This window comes from Punica granatum, chromosome 5 (assembly GCF_007655135.1).
Source record: "Punica granatum isolate Tunisia-2019 chromosome 5, ASM765513v2, whole genome shotgun sequence".
NCBI lineage: Eukaryota > Viridiplantae > Streptophyta > Magnoliopsida > Myrtales > Lythraceae > Punica > Punica granatum.
Window position 1 is genome coordinate 17,580,010 of NC_045131.1, and position 23,201 is coordinate 17,603,210.

The 23,201-nt window shown below is 34.5% G+C and overlaps 1 protein-coding gene and 2 long non-coding RNA genes across 5 annotated transcripts; 2 read left to right on the forward strand and 1 right to left on the reverse strand.

Moving 5' to 3' along the window:
- The first annotated feature begins 8,871 nt into the window (after window positions 1-8,871).
- LOC116206911 lies at window positions 8,872-11,193 on the forward strand. 2 transcript variants are annotated; one of them, XR_004156819.1, is made up of 5 exons: window positions 8,888-9,076; window positions 9,151-9,375; window positions 9,682-9,751; window positions 10,295-10,368; window positions 10,461-11,193. It is a non-coding gene; the product is annotated as an uncharacterized LOC116206911 (long non-coding RNA). The 2 variants fall into 2 exon arrangements; XR_004156818.1 differs by having other exon boundaries at window positions 8,872-9,076; window positions 9,151-10,368.
- A 2,490-nt stretch (window positions 11,194-13,683) lies between these two features.
- Window positions 13,684-16,632, forward strand: LOC116206602 (peroxisomal membrane protein PMP22). Its single transcript, XM_031539375.1, has 7 exons — window positions 13,684-14,010; window positions 14,190-14,288; window positions 15,189-15,290; window positions 15,433-15,508; window positions 15,993-16,063; window positions 16,150-16,235; window positions 16,396-16,632. The coding sequence occupies exons 1-7, from the start codon at window positions 13,939-13,941 to the stop codon at window positions 16,445-16,447; spliced, it is 558 nt and encodes a 185-aa protein (XP_031395235.1). The 5' UTR covers window positions 13,684-13,938; the 3' UTR covers window positions 16,448-16,632.
- LOC116206605 lies at window positions 16,157-17,634 on the reverse strand. Of its 2 annotated transcripts, none has more exons than XR_004156749.1 (2): window positions 16,759-17,634; window positions 16,157-16,358 (listed from the first exon to the last, which is right to left on the reverse strand). It is a non-coding gene; the product is annotated as an uncharacterized LOC116206605 (long non-coding RNA). The 2 variants fall into 2 exon arrangements; XR_004156748.1 differs by having other exon boundaries at window positions 16,157-16,361.
- Between the last annotated feature and the right edge of the window lie 5,567 nt (window positions 17,635-23,201).

Sequence of the window (23,201 nt, forward strand, 5' to 3'; positions counted from 1 at the left end):
AATCCCTAGGATAAATTCTTTGATACGCAGCTAATGGGTGCAACTAGAGGTATATAAATGGTCAGGTCAGATATTATTTAGCTTACTTGAGGCGATTTTTTCAAGCCTTAGAAAATCATCCGAGAACAATTAGAAGTGAGAAAAGATCGACCACTAATGGTTTGAATTTATTTCAGGTTGGTTTCTCGGAGCCTGGAATCGATCAAGCTTGAAATTTTCATTTTGCAATAACAAACTATAAATGCAAACAAAATAGAAATAAGTTGCTACAATATGAAATCAATATGAATTTATAGACTAATTTAAATAAAAAAATTCCAGCAAAACAATTTTCTTACATTATATTCTATAAGCAGGAAAGTCACAACACAAACAAATCTAAAAACTACTGTAACACAATTATCTCATGCAAATAAAACCATTTCATCAAAAGAACACAATATTCATGCCAAATAAACATTTGAATGAAAGTATAAAATTAAAATTATAGCATACCTGATATAATATAAAATCATATAATAATTATAAACTTGAATATAATTATAAATTATGATATATTGAAAAATCCTACAATTGAACCTCTTTGTGACACCAATTATATGTTCATTTTAAATAGAAACATTAAAAAAAATAGTGAAAGCTAATAAAAGGGTACGAGAAGTCTTGCAATCAAACCCATAATCTCTTGACTCTAGCAGAAAGTGTGTGTCACGGTATCATATACCCTTTTCTCGCAATTAAATACATATATTTATTTCAATTTAAAATCGATACACATATACAATTTACAATTTGCCTTATGCTCTAATTCTTTTAAAGGGAAAAATAAGCGGAAAAATATTCAACGATTTTGTGGGTGGAAGTGTTTGGTAAGTGGGGTTAGATGGAGCAGCATTAGCCCAAGAGCAAAAACAAAAACTTGGTTAGTATTTGCTTGGCTTTTCCTTATATGTGTTGACCATTGTTCTTCACTTTATTCAAGTCAGCTCCAATTCACCTAGACACTCCATAAAAGATTCTAAGCAAGTTCGTGCACCCTTATCATTCAACAAAGGACCTTCCTAGTTTATCGTATGGGATAATGGAGTCCTAAGTCTGCTGTTGCACTCCCGCTACGAGCTATCCCTCGATAACCGCCCCTATCCGGAAATCCAAGCTCAAAAGGATGCATTACAAAAGAGAGTTACAAATATATTTTTTTTTCTCTTTTTGATTGTAATTTTTGAGGAAATTTCATGATCCTAATATGTAGGAGATAATGAAAAGTAAATAAATGGAGATGAAAGATTTGTAGGTGAAAATTTAACTTAGAACTGGTTCATTTCAGGTGAATTTCAAGTTGACGTAGATATCAAAAATTTAAGTTAGCCCCAAAGGATCGGGTCCAGTAAAGGCCCAATAGGCCACATATCAAAGGCAATATATAAAATAAGCCCATCATTGGAATAGAGGGAAACAGTTAACAGGGGTAAGTACAAACATTGTTAGGTTCAATTTCCTCAAAGGGCTTAACGAATTCTTTCCGATTAATAAACATCTTTGTCAAACAGGATTGACAGAGGGATAAATTGGGAATTTAATTCCACTCTTTCCCTTGTGATTGCGGATTTGCTTATTACTCGTGAAGATCTCCGGTTTGTCAGAGAACTCCATTAGTTGCCGAAGATTTTCCACGGGAACATCAGTCGAGGGTGAGTTTCACCGCACAAAAATCTATTTTTTTCCTTGCGGAGATAGGAGTGAGCCAAATCCAACATTGATCGCGGTAGAAATTGGGATATAGAATTTTGGATCATGAAGATTACACTTTTAACGGAGCCCAGCCTTACGATCCCCGTGCCCCTAGTCCCATGGTGAGGCTTAAATTTTCAGTGCAAATTAGGTATTCGGAAACTCAGTCGAACCTTTCAGCGTGAATTTTTTCTATTAACAAGACTTAAACCTAAGAGATTGCTTGAAAGAAATGAGCGTCGAATCGCTTAAATCAACGTTGGTGAACTCTAAACCTTCGGCTAAGAGGAATATCTTGCCAGCAATACTCCGGCAATACATCCAGGGTATAAATATCGTGAATATCGTGGGAGGAGATATGCCCCTAGATACATCCTACGCAATGATAAATAATTGGAGATATGTATCCGAACCCTAAAAGGCTATTTGAAAGGCCAGATAAAGGGGGGAATAGGTATCGAAAATCGTAAATTCATGTTTAGTAACAACAGGATCGGGATTTGCTCTTTTATTCATTGGTATATAATTATTCTATTAGGATTTTTTATCCACAATCACATTATTAACCCCGCTTTTGTCTCGAATTTGCCAATAGGCTGAGAAGAAGAAGAAGAAATTAAATTAACTCAGAAAGACTCATTAAAATCTTATAAGGAACTGTTTTTAGCCCTATGCAGTGCGGGTTTATAGAAAATATATATATATATATATATATATTAAATAATTGAATTTATGAATATAAAATGAGAGATTGTATTCGAAAATAATTGAATTCAAATATCCATTATTCTCTTTTATGAATAAACTTATCGTATTAATATTTACAGTGGATAAGTGAGAAAGTTATATAAATTTTATAAAAATTTCTAGAAAAAAGGTATACATAATCAAATTGTATTATACTCCACCAACATGGATTAGTTTGAAATGTTCGGCGCTTGTTCCGCTTAACCAAAGTTTCGGGTTTGAGTCATTGTGAATACAGAAAATTCACTCTGGAAGAACTTTACTCTCTAATAGATCGACCTGGCTCGACTCGATTAGCCGAAGACCAATTAAACTTTCGAATACCAGGGTTTATACCGAACAAAAATTGTATCATACTCTTTTTAAGGATAAATTATATAAATAAAAGTAAAAAAATATTAAAAAAAATTACCTAATTTTGGGAGAAAAACCCGATTGGCTTGGTGGATTAGAATTCTGATTCATGATGTACTTGATAATATACTTCATTTTCTGTAGAGCAAATTACAAAAAAAAATCCAAATTTTGTAAAATGTCTCAGTTTATCCTAAATTTTATTTTGTAACAGAAAAAATCATAAGTTTTCAAAAATGTCTTAAAAATGACATCCGTTATAAATTCCGTCAATTTTTGCCTACGTGTGACCTACATGGACGGTTAAGGGACCCACAAAGTTTAGGTAAAATTTGACGGAATTTATAACGGATGTCATTTTTGAGACAATTTAGAAAATTTATGGTTTTTTCTGTTACAAAAAAAAATTTAGGATAAAAATGAGACTTTTTACAAAATTTGTGTTTTTTTTGTAATTTTCCCTTTTCTGTAGGCCATTGTGGAAATATGTCAATCGAGCTATATACTTAAAAAAGAGAAATTAAATTAGAATTATAAATTAATTGGAAGAAAATAGCTATTGTATCTATGGTATATCTTTTTAAAAAAATATAATTTTATTTAGCATCTATATTTTACAAAAGTTTCCTTTTTAGTGAATTTACGTATTTGAATAATCCTAATCTATCGATATAAATATGTTTATATATTTCTATAACATTTCTTTTTTTATTTTATTAATGTGAATTAACATATGTATATTTGTTTTATTATTTTATTTATTTATTTGATAAATATTTTGTTAATGTCAACTAATTATACATATTTACTATTACGCCACCATTAAATGCACTTGGATTGAACTTTATATATACCCTATATAAAAATTTTATTATAAAATTTAAATATGAAGACAATAATTTGTATAAAATTATAATTTATATCAAGGTCTAGAAGTTTAGCTTTATATTGTATAAAACTTTGACGTTGTGAATTCAGACTTGTGATAAAAGAACTTATATCAAGTACATATAAAAATTTCTTAAGTAGGGAATTCGTGTAATATGTACATATATATAATTGCAATTATGAATTTAATTTCTGGTAAAATTTATTTAAAATTTGAATACTTTTATATCAAATCATTGGTTTTATCTGATATAAGAATAATACTCTTAGAGTCAATCAAAACTTTTAAAATTCAATATTTGCTTTTCTTTATCATAACTGATATTTCATATATTAATTTTTATAAATTTAAATACTTTAAGATAAAATGATCCAATTAATTGAATGATAAATTTACTTAAAATTGAGCTTTTATAAATTATAATTCTTGGAGCTTTTTAATTAATTTTAAATTTATATAATTATAAATGACTCTGTTTTTCTTAGTTATAAATATATTTATTTATTAATGAAATGAAAATGAGTGATCAAAACTTTGAATTATTCTCTTCTTTGAATATTTTCTCTATATTCATATATTGTTATTGATTATAATATTAACTATTATCTTTTCATTTCTATATAATATACATATGAAATATTAATTGATTTACATATATTGTTATTGATTTAACTAGGGCAAATTACAAAAAAAAAACCCAAATTTTGTAAAATGTCTCAGTTTTGTTCTAAATTTTTTTTTGTAACAAAAAAAATCATAAGTTTTCTAAAATGTCTCAAAAATGACCTTCGTTATAACTTCCGTCAATTTTTGCCTACGTGTGATCTACGTGGACTGTTAAAGGGACCCACTAGCCTACGTGTGACCTACGTGAACTGTTAAAGGGACCCACCATCAGCAGCAAAAATTGACGGAAGTTATAACGGAGGTCATTTTTGAGACATTTTAAAAAACTTATGATTTTTTTTATTACAAAACAAAATTTAGGACAAAATTGAGACATTTTACAAAACTTGGGTTTTTTTTTGTAATTTACCCATTTAACTATTATATTTTAATTTTGACATAGTTCATGAGGAAGATAAATTCGGGAAATAGAAAAAGAAGAGGAAATCAATTGAGCTTCAAGTGGGAGGGAAGATTTTCGGGCGCCCATTGTTTTCTCCCCTTGCAAATTGGCTCAATTTGCTTTGACACATGCATACAAGTTGCAATTGTTTATTGAATTCTTTAGCCTATAAAGGGGAGGCTTATTCATCAGTTCAAGGCACCAACAGAATAGCTTCTGAAGTGAATATGAGAGAATGACAGGAAAATGTAGAGAGACAGGGAGTGTTGATGTACTACTGAAGCTCCCTAAAGCAATGTACTTGATGTACGTAAAATAAGCCCGATTTTTGTATCAATATTTGGCGTCGTCTCTGGGAACTCTCGAAAAGAAAGGTTATGGCTCCATTATAGCATCCAAGTAAGGATGCACTTTCTCCAATCAGTCGAGCTCCATTAAACCAAGTGGGGTCATCTGAGAAAATGCCGGAGCATCTTGAGTCCATGATCGAGCTATTTGAAGGATTCCTCAAAAATGGATTGCCGAACAAGATCGTGCTCCCTCGAGAAGCTAACCCACGGTAGCAGCATGCATAGATGGATATCAAAACGACAAGCCAATTCGCAGGAATGGAAAGATAGAAAAGTCAGGAGGTCCAACATGAGATGGTAAACAGAATATTTCAGAGGGCTTGAAAAATAAATGGATAAGTAAAATTTCATTTTGAGAAATCGATATTAGGGAATCACCTTTTACCAACAGCATTATCCAGGCATATCTACCAAACAAAAAGTACCCGCATTGAAACAATACAACAGGATCCATTGGGACATATGATGTTATAAGATGTTTGGGATGCCGTATTGTATCGACATTTCTTTCTACCTCAGAAAAAAAAATGCCCGAGCATGGTTTTGAAGTCTCAGGCCCAAATCAATCAACTCGTTCAAGGAACTAACTCAAGCATTCCTGAAACACTTTGTGAGCATTGATAACTCTATGAAAACACTTTTATTAATTATTTAGATAATTATGCTTATTAATTTATTAAATTATTTATTTCTAATAATTACAATTAAAAAAATATTATTATTAATTAATTATAAATAAACATTTAAATATTAATAATTCTACTATTTTTAATGAAAATAATTACTTTTATTAATAATCACAATTTTCATTGAATTTAATTAAAATAATTTATTTTTTACAAATATTTATTTTTAAATTATTTAAAATGTTTATTTTTTATTAATTATAAAAATTATCATTAAAGTTATCTATTTATCCTATTAAACCCTATTAGATTTGGCATGAAGGACATTTCTATCTTTTTGTCCTATTCATGTTCTTTCAATTCCTTATTCAAACCAACCAAATAAAAGAATTATAATTCACAGTTTTGTTATTCCTTCTAACCAAATAAAAGAATTTCTATTATATTCTCTATTTATTCTATTCTCTATTTATTATATTTTGTATCAATTAAATTCCAGTGAACCAAACGTAGCGTAAGTGGGAAGGAAGATTTTCGAGCGTCCATCGTTTTCTCTCCCATTGCAAATTGGCTTAATTTGCTCTGACACATGCATACAAGTTGCAATTATTTTATTGAATTCTTTAGCCTATCAAAGGAAGGCTTCTTCATCAGTTCAAGGCATAGAATGAATAGCTTCTCTAGTGAATATGAGAGAATGATAGGAAAATGTGGAGAGACAGGGAGTGTCGATGTATTAGGGAAGCTCCATAAAGAGATGTACTCGGTGTATGTAAAATAGAAGCCCGATTTTTGAATCAACAATAGTATATTAATATATGAATTATTAATGGATTTACTATTTTCCCTCCATTTATTAGGGTGTCATCAACTTTATATATATATTGGATTTTGTGTATGCGTTGCACGATACTTTTACTACAAATATATTTGTATTTACATAATTCAAACTTAATTTTTAGTTGAATTTAAAAGATTTCATGAAAAAATATTTTTTTTATAGTATATCATATCTAATAATTATATCCAAATATTTTTAGGAATTATGATTAATTCATATATTACTAATATATTGGAGAAGTAGAAGGAAAGTAGTGGTATAACTTTTTCAAAATTATCATTTTTCTAATTCGATAAAACAAATTAGTAACTATAAGTTTTGAGAATAATTTTGTAATTATCACATTTATGCATAATTTTTCAAAATATATTAAAATTAAAATATTTCATATCCAAATATATTTATATATATTTATAAAAATTACTGAGTGGTTTTAGTTATAAATTCTTAATTTATATGCATTTACTAATTTAGTTTTTAATGTAGTGATCATATTCATGCATAAGTTTCGAGGACAAAGTAAAATTAAAATGTTCCATGTTCAAATATATTTATGCATATATATCTAAATTACCAAGCATTTTTTATTTATAAATTCTTAATTTATATGCATTTACTAATTCAGTGCCATCTAATCCTAATTGTATAATATTTACAATTATATAGTAATTTATTCCGCTCTATATATTATTTATGTGTGTACCATTTTTACAATATAGTATTTTGATATTTACCTTTTTAATCCTATTTTGACATTTATCTTTTTAAACCCATATTGCATGGGTATAACTTTATATATATTGCACATTTTTATTTATAAATTCTTGATTTATATGCATTTACTAATTTAGTCCCATTAATTGTAAATCATAATTGTATGATATTATAATTATACCATTATTTATTGCACTGTACATATTTTTATATTTTTATAGTTTTACCCCTATAGTATTTTGACATTTACCTTTTTAACCATATTTATTTTGTGGGGTATAACTTTACATATATATATATATATATATTTATGGTATTAACCCTATAGTATTTTGACATTTATCTTTCTAATCTTATTGTATTGGCTACAACTTTATATATATACTAGTTATTTGCCCATGCTTTACACGGCTTGATTGGATAAAATTTGTTTCACAGGACCAATTTAATATTGAAAATTGATTCAATTTTTGCACTTCTTATTTATGTTGATAAATATGAGTACCGTACATTCTTTGGAATGTGTTTAACTAAAAGAAGTTTAAAGGAATGTATGATACATTGGGATTTATAATTAACTAATTATAATAATACGTCAATTAACAAATTAATATCCCACATTCGATTGGTCAAAACATTGAGACAGGAAGCATGCTGTAATAATTACAAATTATGATGATTTAATATATATATATATATATACATATTTGAAAAAATATATATAGATGAAATTAAGTTTATGATTGTATAGATATTTACCTCTATTAACCACATAAAAGTAAAACTTATATATGTTGACAGACATATAGATATAATAAAAATTTTAAAAACAACTGACTAACTTCATTTATTTAAATTTTATGGTTGAATCTCTTTAATATTTGCCCATATTAACTGCATGGGAGCAAAACTTATATATATATGTTGATAGATTTATAGATATGATGAATTTCTTTTAGAAACAATGGACTATATTTTGTTTGCTTATACTCTAAGAATGAATCTTTATTAATCGAATTTGTTTAAAAATAAAATTGAAGATTATATTAAAATTGTTTTTGATATATTTCTTTTCTTTCAATATTCTATTGAAGTTTTGCATTTAATGCATTATAAAGTGTAGAATTTATATTTTCCTTACAAATTATATTTATTAAGGCATTGACCTTTCTAACCCTACATATTACCACATTTATATTTCTATCCCTATTTATTGTCTTGTTGTCAAGTTTATCTATATATATATAGTTACATCCCACACATTAAATAGGATTAGAAAGGTAATTTTATAAATATTATAAAAATGTGTTAATAATATTCAGGACTAAAAAAATACTATTTCCAATAAAATAAATAATATACTAATGATATATTTGTGTGAAATAAATGCAAATAAATAGTGATATAATTGTGAATCTAACACTATTAATAAAGAGAATTTTGAAAGTTGTAACCGTTATATAGATTCTCCTAATTATTCTTCCAAAAATTACAAAAATTTCAAAACAACCCCTAACAAAAGATACAAATTGCAAAAATACCCCTTTCCTCCCTACGATTCTGAGCGACTGTTTTCCTAACTCTTTACCCAGCCAAAACCCCACACTCTCATGTCAGTTACTGGATATTCACTCGATGCAGCAATGGCGTGTCAAAATGGAAGAAGCATGGGAGGTTCTCCGAAATACAGGTAATCGCCTCTAAGAGGTAATCGCGGGAGAGGTGCAGTGTCGGTGGAGCCTCTGTGATTCGCAGGTAGTCGCTTCCATTTTTTTTTTTTTCAGTCAAATCTCTATCGTTTTGATTCAGTTGCTGTTGTTGTGATACAGGAGTTTTACTATAGGAGAAGCAGTGGGGGTTTTGCGAGCTTTAATGGTAGAACATCGTTGGAACTTCAGCGGTTTGGGTTCTGTGAGGTTTACGAGTGCAGAATTGTGTTTAGACCTATCCCGAATTACCTCCGATGGGTGTGTTGTTTTAAATTTCTGCTGACCCAATATTCTCACTATTTTCTTCACGGTTGAGTTGGGAGGAGAACTGGCCACCCTATCCAGGTAATCTTTGCTCTTGTTTCGTTGCCAATGGGAGGCTGTCTGTCCAAGGTTGATTTAATTTCATCAGCGTTGTATGTCCTAAATCTGTGATACCTAATCTGATCGAGAAGCTCTTCTTGTGCGTTTGCTTATGGATACTGTTTGTTTAAGATTATATTTGCATGAAATCCATCGGATCCGATGTGGGAGATTGTTTTATGCATCGAGATGACCTTGACTCAGTGCAAATCTACGTGTTTTAGTTGATTTTCAATTGATTGCTTTCAGATAATTTATTAATTGATCTCTTCGGTGTTATGTTGTCAGATCTATTATCCGTTTCATTTGTTGGTTATGAAGGTTAATAGACATATTATGGGGTGAATGTAAGGCTTAGGTAAGCAGCTTCCTATATTCATGAGGTATCGATTGCCTTTGTTTTCTTCCTATATTATGGCTCGCTTTCGACTTTGACATCTTAGGACCGCTTGAATTTTATACCTCTAACTTCGTGTTCTACGATTTCTGTCCATTTTCAAGAAGATTATGCCTTGATTATCTGATATTTGATTGAATTAAATATGTACTTATCAAAACTTTAGATGTTCATTTCCTTAATTAATTGTCTCTGAACTTTTCTTTCTATTTTCGCCATATACATTTTGGCCGTTCGCGAAAACTTGAAAAGAACAAGGAGCTTCTTATCGGAAATGGATATTTCATATCATCATTGTTTTGCACTCTCACTCAAGTTAACATATTTATGCTTATTTACTAGAAGACTCTTGACCATTTACTAAGCAGTGACTAACTTATTTCTTTTTCAGTCAAGTAAAAACATTCTAATTTTATGCTACCAACTTTGTATTTGAAATTGATTTACCGCACTCAGATCTTTTTGGTCTAGCATTTTCGATCAAACTGAATCTCTACCTTTCAGGTATGTCCACTTGATCCGATGCCCAAGGATTCCACGGTCAGTTTGCAGATAGGCGTGACCTCAATGATGAAAAGGTAACTGACAGATCAAGTTTGATTTTTTCATAATGATCTTTTGTGGAAAATGATTTTCATCAGCGATTTTAATTGAAATTATAATGTTCCAGGTCAAATTATCGACCATATAAGTCGAGGACCTGATACCATGTTGTCTGCCATATACTGCTAAATGGCCCAATCAGAGGAGGGGCTGTTCGGAAGGTTGGATTGGGAAAGGAACTTCTCAGCTTCCATCACCTGATACTCAACCCGTGGGAAAGGTTGGGATGTGCTCCCACCCTGAGCAGGACAGAATTCTTACAATCCGTTAATGTTCCTAATCTCAAGTAATCGATCTAGGTACTTCAGCTTTGTGTCAGCGAGTGGACTGCTGGACGCAATTGACTTTACCCTTTTCCTTTTGGGCTTTTTTTTTTGTTCGAACCTGATGTAAGGGTTTCCCGACGGGTATTGAAGCGGCAAAAGAGGTCTCAAATCGTTACCTCGAGAAAAAAAGGTTCTGACGACCCTATCTCAAGAGAAATGGCCTCTTGAGCACAACTCACAGCCTTTAGCTATGAAAATACGATATTTAGGCCGAATTCCATCGTTTAGAGCCTCAAACGGACATTTTTATGTTATTTGAGCGTTTTTATAATTTTAGAAAAAATTCACGTCTTTCGTGTAATTTAGGCGTTTTAATTCCTATTTAAGCATAACCCTAGGGTTTAACAGTTTTGTCTTTTGATCAATTAATAAAAATTGGAGCTTTTGTGCTCTTTGCCCATTCTCGGATTTGATTCGAGTTTGATGCTGGTTTCCTAGGAATTCGAAGAATCAATAAAGAGATTGAAGGTTGTAGTTCCGGTATTATGCGGAATCAACGGATCTGTGACGGTTACTCGTGTGTATGTTGCGTCAATTGGTATCAGAGCCGCATTCGTTCTTGGATCAGTGATGCCGCCCCGAAGAGTGATTAATCAACGTCGTGTTGCCGAGGAGGACGAGTTGGATCGGAGGATCGAGCAAATCATTGATACCCGGTTGGAGCGTAGGCTGGACATGATTGTGGATCAAGCCGAAAGGATGGGAACGCTGATAGAGGCCCAGCAGGAGGTCGACCCAAGGCGCAGACGAGTCCCTAATCCGACTGCTGACTTGGAGGATGTCGAATATGATTCCTATTCTGAAGGGGACGCGAATATATTTACCGAAGAGAATCCGTCTGATGACGCATTTTTTTTAGCGGGAGGAGATGGAGAGCCCGAGTTCGACGAGGAGAAAGAGATAGAAGGACAAGAGGATACAGTTTTGCCTAATGATGGTGAGTTTGTTGTTGACTCATTTGACAATGGGAGCAACTAGGGTTTCCATCAATATGATGATGCTAATATAGGTGATTGAGACACCATTTTGTGGATCCTGTTGTTCCCCGTCATATTGAGGAAAATGAAAATTTTGGTTTTCGTCAGCTTGAATCCGATGAAGATGATGATTTCGATGAAGCGGATTCGGGTGCAGGGTCCGACGACTTCGATTTGTTGGAATTATGGGAGACTGGTGTTGAGTTTTGTCAAGGGGGTAGCTTTACATGCAGTGTTCCTTTCAAGATTTATGATCTCCCAAACTTGGAAGATGTGTTATCTGTCAATGTGTGGAGTGAGTGCCTTACTGAGGAAGAAAGACTGGGTCTTACAAAGATCTTGCCTGATATGGACCAGGAAACGTATATGCGCACCATGATGGAGCTCTTCAAGGGCTGTAATTTTCATTTTGGCAACCCTCTGAAGAAGTTGTTTGATATGTTGAAGGGAGGACTATGCGAGCCCAGAGTTGGCTTTTTTCACGAGGGTCGGAATTCTTTTGACAAGCGGGAGCATTACCATTTTCTCAAAATGCATCAGAATGGGGGCTACAGTATCGATGAGAAGTTTCGTGTCCTGAATATCATGAAGAGTCAAAAGAGTTTGATGTGTAAGAAGGAGACTCTATGGGACTACAAAAAAAAATGTGATAGTTCGGACGATGACAATTCGATGGCGAATTCTCTCCATCCATGAAAGAATGATGCAGCAGAAGAGGTGTCAAATCGGTATCTCGAGAAAAAAAAGGTTCTAACGACCCTGTCTCAAGGGGAATAGCCTCCGAAACACAACTCACAACCTTTGGTGTGAAAATACGAGATTTAGGCCGAATTCCATCATTTAGAGTCTCAAACGAGCATTTTTAGGAAAAGTTTATGTCTTTCGTGTAATTTAGGCTTTTTAATTCCTATTTAAGCATTGTAAATACTTAGGGTTTAACAGTTTTGTCTTTTGATCAATTAATAAAATTTGGAGCTTTTATGCTCTTTTCCCATTCTCGGATTTAATTCGAGGTTGATGCCGGTTTCCTAGGAATTCGAAGAATTAATAGGAGATTGAAGGTCGTAGTTTCGGTATTCTGCGGAATTAACAAATCTGTGACGGTTACTCGCATGTACGATGCGTCAATTATCATTTTACTAGAAACAATCAACATAAGCACCGACAAATCGAGAATGAGGTGCCTCGTATCCTGTGGTTTACACTCTAAACTGGAAGCTGAAGGAGGTCTTTCACCCTAACAAGTGCTCTGCTTCTTGAACTATACCTTTTCAATGTATGGGTGGGACGGATATATGAGAATTAGGAAGAGAGGGTGATCTAGGGGAGTAAGTTAGTTATGTATAGTGTGAAAAAATTCAAAATTTGCGCAATAAAATTTGACTTAAATAGATATGCTATATACTTTAAATAAGAGAATCAATAGTAAAATCATTACTATAATAACTTAAATTAGTCTAATATATTAAAATTATTATTCAATTTTTTTTAATTATAATTAACTGGTTCAAGCGGTTCAATGTTTGTTCCGCTTAAGTAAGGTATCAAGTTCAAGTACTTGTGAATACATAAAATCTATACTATGATAGTTTTACCCCTTAGTAAGTCGTCCCGACTCGGCTAGATTAGTTGGGACCCAACTGGATTTCTGTATATCAGGATTTACAAAAAAAAAAAACTTTTTTCAATTATTAATGAAAATTCTTATTATTCTTCGAAAATAAATATATCTCTAAGCATTATGATGATTGCTATCGAAAATAATCTTACGGGTGAGAGAACTAGTGAAAAAAGTATTCCTTAATGTTGAATGTGCACGTAGCGCGAGCGTGCCACCTCGTACTTATTGAATTCGAAGATACCGAGGAAAACGTTGGTTGACTCCGGGATGGAAAAGTCTCCAACTCTCGGCACGAGGAGGAGAGGTCATATTATTTGAAGTCCCAAATCCTAATTTGATAGGAGAAGTCTTCCTTCTATTTCGCAGAAATTCAATTCAGATTCACTTTGCTATTCATCACCTAACTTCCCAAAAATGATTTCTTATTCATTCCGTCGTCGATCCCACGACACTGTTTTATGTTGTCTTGAAAAGTCGTCCTCCTCCCCATGGCCATGGCCTTTTATTAGATCCCCATCACTTCCGCCCCCCTCCCGTCTCTGCTCTCAACCTCGACCCATCAGTCTTCAGCAGTAGACGCAAACAGGGGAACGGTCTGCGCCTTTGATTCGACTGCTGAAAATGTCGGACATGGCCAAAGATGCGTGGAGGAAGTATCTGATACAGCTTCAAGCCCATCCTCTCAGAACCAAGGTTCGTTTGATTTTTATTTTTATTTTTTCAATTTTCTCAATTTTTTATGCTTCCCATGATTTTCTTTAGGTTCTGAATCGAACCCTCTTCACAAAATCGAACTTTTTATTTTGGTGCTGTACCTTTGTCTCGGTATTGATTGATGATCTGCGTGGTTTGTTTTTCTTGGGGGATTTTAGGCAATAACTGCCGGGGTTTTAGCTGGGTGCAGCGATGCCATTGCTCAGAAGATCTCGGGGATCAAGAAGCTCCAACTGAGAAGATTGCTACTCATCATGGTATGACGCTTCAATTTGATTGCAGTGAAATCCTGTTTGTCTCTTTGAAATGAATTGGTCTAGTTTAAAGTTGATGATCGGACTGTAAAATTTCTACTGCGCTTATAAGCGGAAGCTGGAGCTGATAGGATGTGCGACGGTGAGGCTAATCATCTTATATATTCCGATGTGCGATCGAAAATTTTCAATTTGTAGTGATCAGAAAGCACTAGGCCAGGTATGAGAAACGGAGTCGTGTTCCAACCTTGATTGCTTGCGCTGACTTGTCTTACTGTTGACTTTTCCACACAAAAAGAGACCACCTCAAGCAGTTGAAGTGGGACCTTGACATGAATAAATGGAGGAACTTTGAGATGAGACTCGTAGTACTGGGTCAGAACTGGGGGAGCCTAAAAGCCCGGTAATCATCATGAGCCATTTTCTTGCGAACCAGCCCAAATTTTTAGGTCACATGTTGTTTAGATGCTATCCATATAGTTAGCAATATGGCCATTGAAGAGCATAGCAACAGTAGTGTGGTGGCCCCGCAAAGCTGTGGTCCCGTGGAAACCCTGTACATGGCCCAGATTGCTTCATATGACAAAAATTAATAAGTCACCAACCATTTCACGCTGCATTTCTCTGGTTTCTATTGGCCTCTGCAATGCAAAAGCTTCATGCAGCAGAGTTTAAATCCTTATTCCTAAAACCAAATCGAGCCACCTTTCTGTTCAGCATGGCCAGGCAAACTGGTTTTTCATCGGTCAAAGAGTTCTTTTGAGCATAGATAAGTTGCAAACGAATGATGTGATATGATTTAAGGGATACTGGTTGTATTCTCATATCAATCCCCGATTAACATGTGCTGATAATATCCATGAATTTGACGAGTTACTTGGAAAACTACTTGAATGTCTGCAGCTGTATGGCTTTGCGTATGGAGGGCCATTTGGTCACTTTCTTCATAAATTGATGGATATCATTTTCAAGGGGAAGAAGGACAAAACAACTGTAGCAAAGAAGGTGAATTCCTTCGACTGATTTCTCAGGATATAAGGCATTTCTTTCGATCAAGAGGTCGCTAATCCCGGGCTCTGTATTTGTAATGTTTCCAGTCTTTGCATTTGGGAACTGGCATTTATATATTGAAATTACTTTTGTGTAGGTACTGTTGGAGCAGCTAACGAGTTCCCCATGGAACAACATGTTTTTCATGATGTACTATGGTTTAGTAGTTGAAGGTAAGCATAATTTGCACTGTCGAAATATTGTTCCTTACCCATAGATAACGTCAGACCTATGGTGATGGACAACTCCAAAAGGAATAACGATGTGGTCTGCCTCTTCTATTAGAGAAATAGGAATCCTGCTCCTGTAAACGAGAATGCAGATACATTGGTTTTTTTAATAAAAACAGTTTAGAATGCATAACTGTTCAGGCAGCTTTGCAAGTGACAGTAAGAGGCTTTTACCATAAGCTTCTGTCACTGCAAGTTTATTACTTCATGTTTCCCTGACATGCATGTGGTGTCAGCTCAGTGGTTTTCTCTTTGATTCTCAATTAGTCATATTAGACTAAATGAAATGTGTGATTCCCCAGTTATGCATGGCTTTTGCTTCAAAATATAGTAATCATAGACTTCGGAGTAATTGCAACAGAATGATTCACTTATTCCTGACATTCACTGGGACTTGCGTGATGATATGTGCTTTTGGTCAATACAGGAAGACCCTGGGGATTAGTGAAGAGCAAAGTACGGAAAGACTACCCTACTGTGCAGTTGACTGCTTGGAAAGTAAAAGCTCTTGTCTCCTACTCAGTTCTCGAACCAAAAATTATACATTGAATGGCAAGTTTCTGATGATTATAACCAAAATGCAGTTTTGGCCCATTGTCGGTTGGATCAATTATCAGTACATGCCCCTGCAATTTCGTGTTGTGTTCCACAGCTTCGTCGCCTCATGCTGGTGAGTTTTGTCGTTTTAACTCTGTTTCGCACTTCGTGTTGTGTTCCACTAGCCAGTTGAATATGTCTCCCCAAAGACTTTAGAGCCATCTCTTGTTGTTTGTGCACGTTGAAGATGTTGCTGCTGCTGGAATAATAAACACAATCACTTCTAATTTCAGGGCAATCTTTCTAAATCTGAAAGCAAGATCAGTCACGGTGAAGGCCGACTAGGAAACATGAAGAGTCTCTCCATAGATGAATCTCTATATAGATGCTCTATAAGCTGCTAATCTATAGTTATTAGTGCGTTTTTTCTTCCTGTTTCATTTGGTTTGGTGCTTGTATTTATCAGCATAATGATCTACTATTATTTTAGTTCTGAAGTACTTAGTAAATGTTTGGTATGTTATCTGTTTGCAAAATTTGTTCGGGGAAATGGCTTGCAGGCAAGCCACGGCCCGCTGTGGTTATGCTGTGCGATATATCATATAAGCTCAACCTCATCCCGAAAAGCATTCAATCCGCGATAAAAAGGCGGGCACCTTCTGTTCATCCAGCCACCACATCCATAGAGTGGTCTCTCGAACCCATGAGCACAGGTTTGTCGAAGTTTCCCTGCAATCAGTAGGACATTGCACATTTGCCGGGTGAACTCTCTCTCAAAAGAGCTTTAGCACGCCGGAAAAGAAATTTGTCTTTCGCTGCTGCGACTCTTCAATCACTGGCTTGGGTGAGAGTACAACCCCATCAAGACAAGGCTCTGAGATCTCTGCCCACTCCGTTTCTCCGTTAGATTTCGTTTTAACTTTATTACAAACTTTTTAAAATTTCAAAACGACTCAAATTTTTTAAAATTTTTCAATTTTGTCCCACTCCCTTCTCTCTCTCCTTGCGCGTTCACTGTTCATCTTCTTCTTCTTTACCCTCTCCACTGCTCATCGACTCAAACCAGCCTTCTCCTTCGATTCGGCGAGATCTGCCCCGACCCCGCCTTCTCGTTCGACAACCCCTACCCCACACCAAGGCCGTCTTCGTCCCCAACAAGGACACTCCTCTTGCTCCGACCTCCTTGCCACCTCTCGTTGAGCTCTGCAGCCTCCTCAACGCCAACAAGAACTTCGAGATCTACGGGGCCCTCACCTCCTCGCCACCTCACGTCAAGCTCCGGAGCCTCCTACATTGTCGGCCCCTTCCGTCCCATCCTCTTTCGTTTTTTTTTTTTTCCTCCCTCCCTCCTCGGAGGCTAGGAACAGGGGCTCCTTGTGCCCCGAATCGAAGCACCAAGGCTTTGATTGAAGCCTTGCTGCTGCCCTTCAAGGCATAGAGACCGATTGCGGGGGAGGCGGGGGAGGCATATTGATGTGTAGGTTTGATTTGAAGATCGCAGAGGCGGAGGTGAACTGAACGATGGGGAGAGGAGAGAGAAAGAATGCTGCAGAAGAGTCGAGAAGAGGGAGAGGGTGGGACTCATTTTGAAAATAAATGAAAGTTTTGGGTCGGTTGAAATTTTTAAAAAATTTAGGTTAAATCTAATAGTAGACATAAGAAAGAAAAAGATCATATTTAGTCCTCAACCTTTTTGCCCTTTTATATTTTAGTCTTTTTAACTTTTATTTGAGCTGAAACTTAACCCCAGCCTTTTTTCAATACGGTCACTTTTAGTCCTCCAGTCAACTTTTCATCAAAGGGCATACGACGCTATTTATACCTCGAAAAAATACAATATTTATCCTTAATATATTTCCGTTATATTTTTTTCAAGCGTCATGACGAAGCAACCGTAACATTTTTTTTGCTAAATTAACTTCTCAGCCTATTGCTTATCTTGTGGAGTTTGTATTACTTGAAACATAAAGTTGTTTCGACGATTTCTCAAATGTCGCATATCTTTTCAAAATGACCCAAAATTCATGTAGTTTTAATTTGGTTTCATTTCTAACGTAGTATCAACTTTCTGTTCAAATTGAAAGAAAATATCGCGTGATATCGAGTCGGGTTAGTCAACTACGGGAATAAAGCTCTGTAGCGTGAATTTTCTTCATTTATAAAAATTGAATCGAAGACCTTATTTAAAAGGAACAAACGTCGAATTGTTTGAACCAACTTATGTTGGTTAGTAGTGCAACATTTCGTTTCCAAAATAACCAAAGCAAAATATTCCTAATTACTAACCATCATTGAATTATAATTATAACAGTAGACTAACTTTTTTGCCCGTGCGATGCCGAGGTTATTGATTAGAATAATTATTTTTAGAGGGATTTTTAAAATTTTTTATATGAGGATTGAAATATACCTTAAGTTATATATAGTCTTAAATTGAAACCATTCAAATATTAGTGCATGCAATAACAAATTAAGGATAATTGAAAATGAATTATAAATACAAAATATGGATGAACAAAATGATATTACTTAGAAAACATATAACATTTTCTTGAATATCAAATCATTAAAAATTGTAATAGATAACTTTCATGCATTTTAAAAAAAAAAGAAGTAAAAATCATCTATTTGCACATCAATAGATTTTTCTTTTTGTTATTAATTATGTAGAAAAGTTTTTCTATAGAAATATGTAATTTAAGAAAATTGTATTTTTTCTAAATAAATTTTGAGATTACTTTTTTATTAAAATTAGAATGTGCTTCTATATTAAAATTATTAGATATTTAATAATTTATATGCATTTATTAATTTAATCATAATTGTATATATGTTTATAATGATTTACTTAAACATTTACCTTTATGACTTTACACTATATAAAAATTACTTTTCTAACCTTATTTATTATGTGGGATGTAAGTTTTTATATATACTAGTTATTTGCTCATACTTCACACGAGGTGGTTGGATAAAATTTGTCTCACGGGACCAAATTAAGATTGAAAATTAATTCAATTTTTGCACTTTTTTATTTATGCGCATTGAAGAATATGAGTATGGTACTTTCTTTGCTACATGCAGAATTCTATACTCAGCATATAGTTTCCTATCTCCTACGTATAAACACCTAGACATGTACAGAGGAGGGGAGAGCCCAACCGAACCCTTGTCATGGTATAGAGAAAAGGGGAGGCTAGTTGAGCCTCTCGAGAAGAGGGAGCTTGTCTGAGCCTCCCAAAACAAGGGAGGCTCGTCGAGCCTCTTGAAACAGTGGAGGCCCATCGAGCCTCCTATCTGGGAGGTTCGTCAAGCCTCAACACAAAATGGGGTGGCTCGACTGAGCCTCCCGACAAGCTCTTCCCTTGGAGGATAGCTCGCCGAGCCCTTCCCTCTATTGAGGTTGGTATGTGCCTTAAATGTAATATGTCATCTATTCTATATTATGACATTTACATATCATGAGGCATTTTTATTATCATGTAGTTGCGCTATTATTTTACACAATAACGTCCTAGGAATAGTATATTCGATAAGTATCGAGTATGACTTAACTGTGAGATCCTATCAATATGAACACTATTTCTAAACGTTTCTAGTTGAAGTATTATCGTTAATTAGAACGACGATAATACAGCGAGACTAGTGTGGTGATGATTGATGACTAAGCCTCACAGGCCATGAATGTAGAGACATCAAGCCATACCACAGGTACACATCAGCGATAATGTGTACTGAACTGACCAGGCATGAGAATGTTACAGAGGTCACTACGAGATTGTCATTCGCAAATCTCATAGTGACTATAGTGTAGAGGTCCTTTGACTTGAGGTTGTCATTGATTCTTACATGTTATACCGTATACTTTGATAATATCAAATGCCAACTGTAACATGATGGTTATAAAATGCAGTGATTGGATAATGCCGCAGAATAGGGCTGGCAATATTTCACACGACACGATAACACGACACGGATACGACACGGAGTTAAACGGGTTTGGGTTGGACATTTTTGATAATAGGTCTAAATGGGTCCAAACCTGTTTAAACACGATTAATAAGCGTGTCTTATCGGGTTGAACCCGTGTAACCCGATTATACACGATTAAATCTGTTTATTTAAATATGTTTAATCGTGTTACTATAATCATGTAACCGTTAACTCGTTTATATATTTGTATTTACCAAAATATCCTCATGTAATCCTAACTTTCTAAGTTCCTAATCTAATTTCTTTTCCTTTCTTTCACCCAATCTAACACATGTCATGTTAACGTGTTCGGATAAACGGGTTAATCGGATAAACATGTCGTGTTAATGTATCAGGGTAATTGAGTTGATCGGATAAACAAGTTGTGTTAACGTGTCCTGATAACGTTTATAATCGCGTCGTATATACGTGTACCTATTATAATACGTTTCGATAAACGGGTTTAAACGTGTCTAAACGGGTTGACACGGATATAAACGTGTCATGTATGGGTTTCCAAAACCTAACCCGTTTAATAATCGTGTCGGGTACGGGTTATGACTTCGATGACACGAATCCGTTTAGACACGACACGTATAAACACGACACGACACGAATTGCCACCCCTACCGCAGAACATGGTGAGGAATGTGATTGACCAAGATATGATTTGTTCCTCCATTGAAACGGGAGCTATATCTCATTAGGCCCCTTAGTGGATGAAGTCTGAAAGTGTATATGCCAAACAAGTCGATATATGGATATCGAGCTCATTTGTTATAATAGGCTTACCCATAATCAAGAAACGAGATTGAGCTATACAGGGATGACAATGACCATACCTTGGGCCCAATTGAGATGTAGAGGACAAAGGGAACATGTTGCACGGTAACATAGTCCATAGGTTCGTCAACAATGAATTTTTAATTACTTGAGTGGCAGTGATACATTGTTAGATGTCGCTCATAAACTGTAATATTGAAATTGAGATTTCAACATTACTGTCAATGTAATCAGGAACCTATAGGGTCACACACAACGATCGGATCAACATAAAATTATGAGAAAGATTGGATGATTTATGACACGAGTCAAATTAATCAGAAATTTAATCATATAAAATTTACTGATTAACTGGATTTCGATTATTGGATTTAATAAATCGAATTGGCGAACGAATTGGATGTTGACACATGGACCAATCATGTGATGACAAGTGGCCCCATCGACACATAAACCAATCATGTGACGACAAGTGGCAAATCGTGTGTTGACAAGTAGTCCAATTGTGCGATGACACTTGAACTAATGGGAATACGACAAATGGCACATGGAGGCCATCGTTTTGGCTAACCCACAATGATTTGGGAACCCATCTATGCTCTCTCCAAAGTCCTATAAATAGGTGCCTTGGTTCTTGATCTAGGCAAGTCAAGTTCGAATTAGAAATAACCCGATTTGAATTGAGCGACCTTGAGAATTTTTCTCGAGTACTCTATGGCCTTAATTCGGTCCATTTGTGTCAGGGTCTCCTTCATGCTTGGTTAGTAGCACAACCGAGTTCGAAGCTCTATCAATGCGGTCGGTGTGGATACTGGTAAATGCGTCAAACTTAAGGCACTTATTAGATGAGCCGTCGTTAGTTTTTGGGATTCATGTACGTCCTTATTCTTCTAGCATATCTTAGTTTTAGGTTTCGTGCGGTAAAAAATTTTAAATCTTCTTATTTCCGTTGCTTCTGTTGTTTTGTTAGGCACGCAATTCCTACACCCTCTGGGGAGGCGCTCGTTTGATGTAGGACTCGCTTTCATGAGTGCACCGTTGTAGGCCATCCCGAGTATATCTCGGGTTTGGTTTGGTGTGGTTCAGTCAACCCCGATGAAAGGATATTCTATCACATATTTAAGTAATAAACCTATCTAACAATAATCAAGTCGCAGTTGAAATTCTACCATGTACACTATTAATAAGATCGTCCTGTCACATCACTCGGAACAATATCATCTCTTACACATTGTCCTTCTCTATTAGACTGTTTCCACCGAGGGTGGAGACTTCGTCTCCCCGGGTCACCTGGCCAAGGGAGGCTCGTGTCCGGAGACACGCACCTCTAGAGAGCATTTCTAGATATCCACATAGCAGCTCCATATATATTTAATATACTGTTATCGAGAGGGCAATTCATATTCATCAACTTCAACAATAAGAACCTATTCTCATAAAAAAAAAATATATGCAAAATATAACATGCTAATATGAATGATTATACTGTCTCCACATCGCGTTGGGGCTCCGTTTCAGTTACAATGATAGGGAATCTCTCTTCTTCTTCTTCTTCTTCTTCTTCTTTTTTTTTGCACTCCAAAACTTTGTTCAATAACGTTTCATATGAAGATATATAAAAGTTTTTAAAGAGGAACTTCATAGATTAAGTTATGCATCTACAAGGATCAAGAACACAAAATTTGAACACGTTAGAATATATGAATTTTGTTAGGATTGATATATATATATATATATATATATATATATATATAAAAGTGGCAGACTTCCTCAGATTGTGAAAATATAATGGAAAAAATATGAAATAGATCAAAAGAATAAGGGTAGTGGCACATGTCCTCGCCTCTTAACATAGAGATTGCCGTGCGACTACTCGTACCATTTACTAGTTATGTAAAATTTTTCTTTCCAATGGTTAAGCATGCGTGCATGGCTGCTGGTAACATTGGATCAGAATCCACTATCTCACATGTCTATTCTTTTGTTTCTTTTTTTTTTTAAGTTTGGATTTTAAAATAAAAATTTAGTTTACTCCTTCCAATTAAATCGAACTCCGAGAAATCTTATTGATTTTGACATGATTCTAGATCTAATGCGAATCTTGCAATTTTTTTAAAATTAAGTTTAGTATCATTTTGATTCCAGAAGACGGAATTCAATTGGAGTCTAGTAAATTAAATTGAATTTATTGTATTTTCATGAATTACAAACAGACTATTAATAATGTCCATCTAAATCAGGTTTTTAGCATCCTTTCAAACACCTCAAAATCTCTTCCCTATGTAAAACCTTCTCAACCGTCTATAATTTGTTACGTTCATAACTTTCCCTTTTTTTCTAATTT

What these genes read in the sequence shown, in the direction of transcription:
- LOC116206602 (XM_031539375.1), top strand. Translation starts at nt 13,939, where the DNA reads ATGTCGGACATGGCCAAAGATGCGTGGAGGAAGTATCTGATACAGCTT. An exon ending in AAACAACTGTAGCAAAGAAG is followed by an intron (nt 15,291 to 15,432) that starts GTGAATTCCTTC and finishes ACTTTTGTGTAG; the next exon opens with GTACTGTTGGAGCAGCTAAC. An exon ending in TGCAGTTGACTGCTTGGAAA is followed by an intron (nt 16,064 to 16,149) that starts GTAAAAGCTCTT and finishes ACCAAAATGCAG; the next exon opens with TTTTGGCCCATTGTCGGTTG.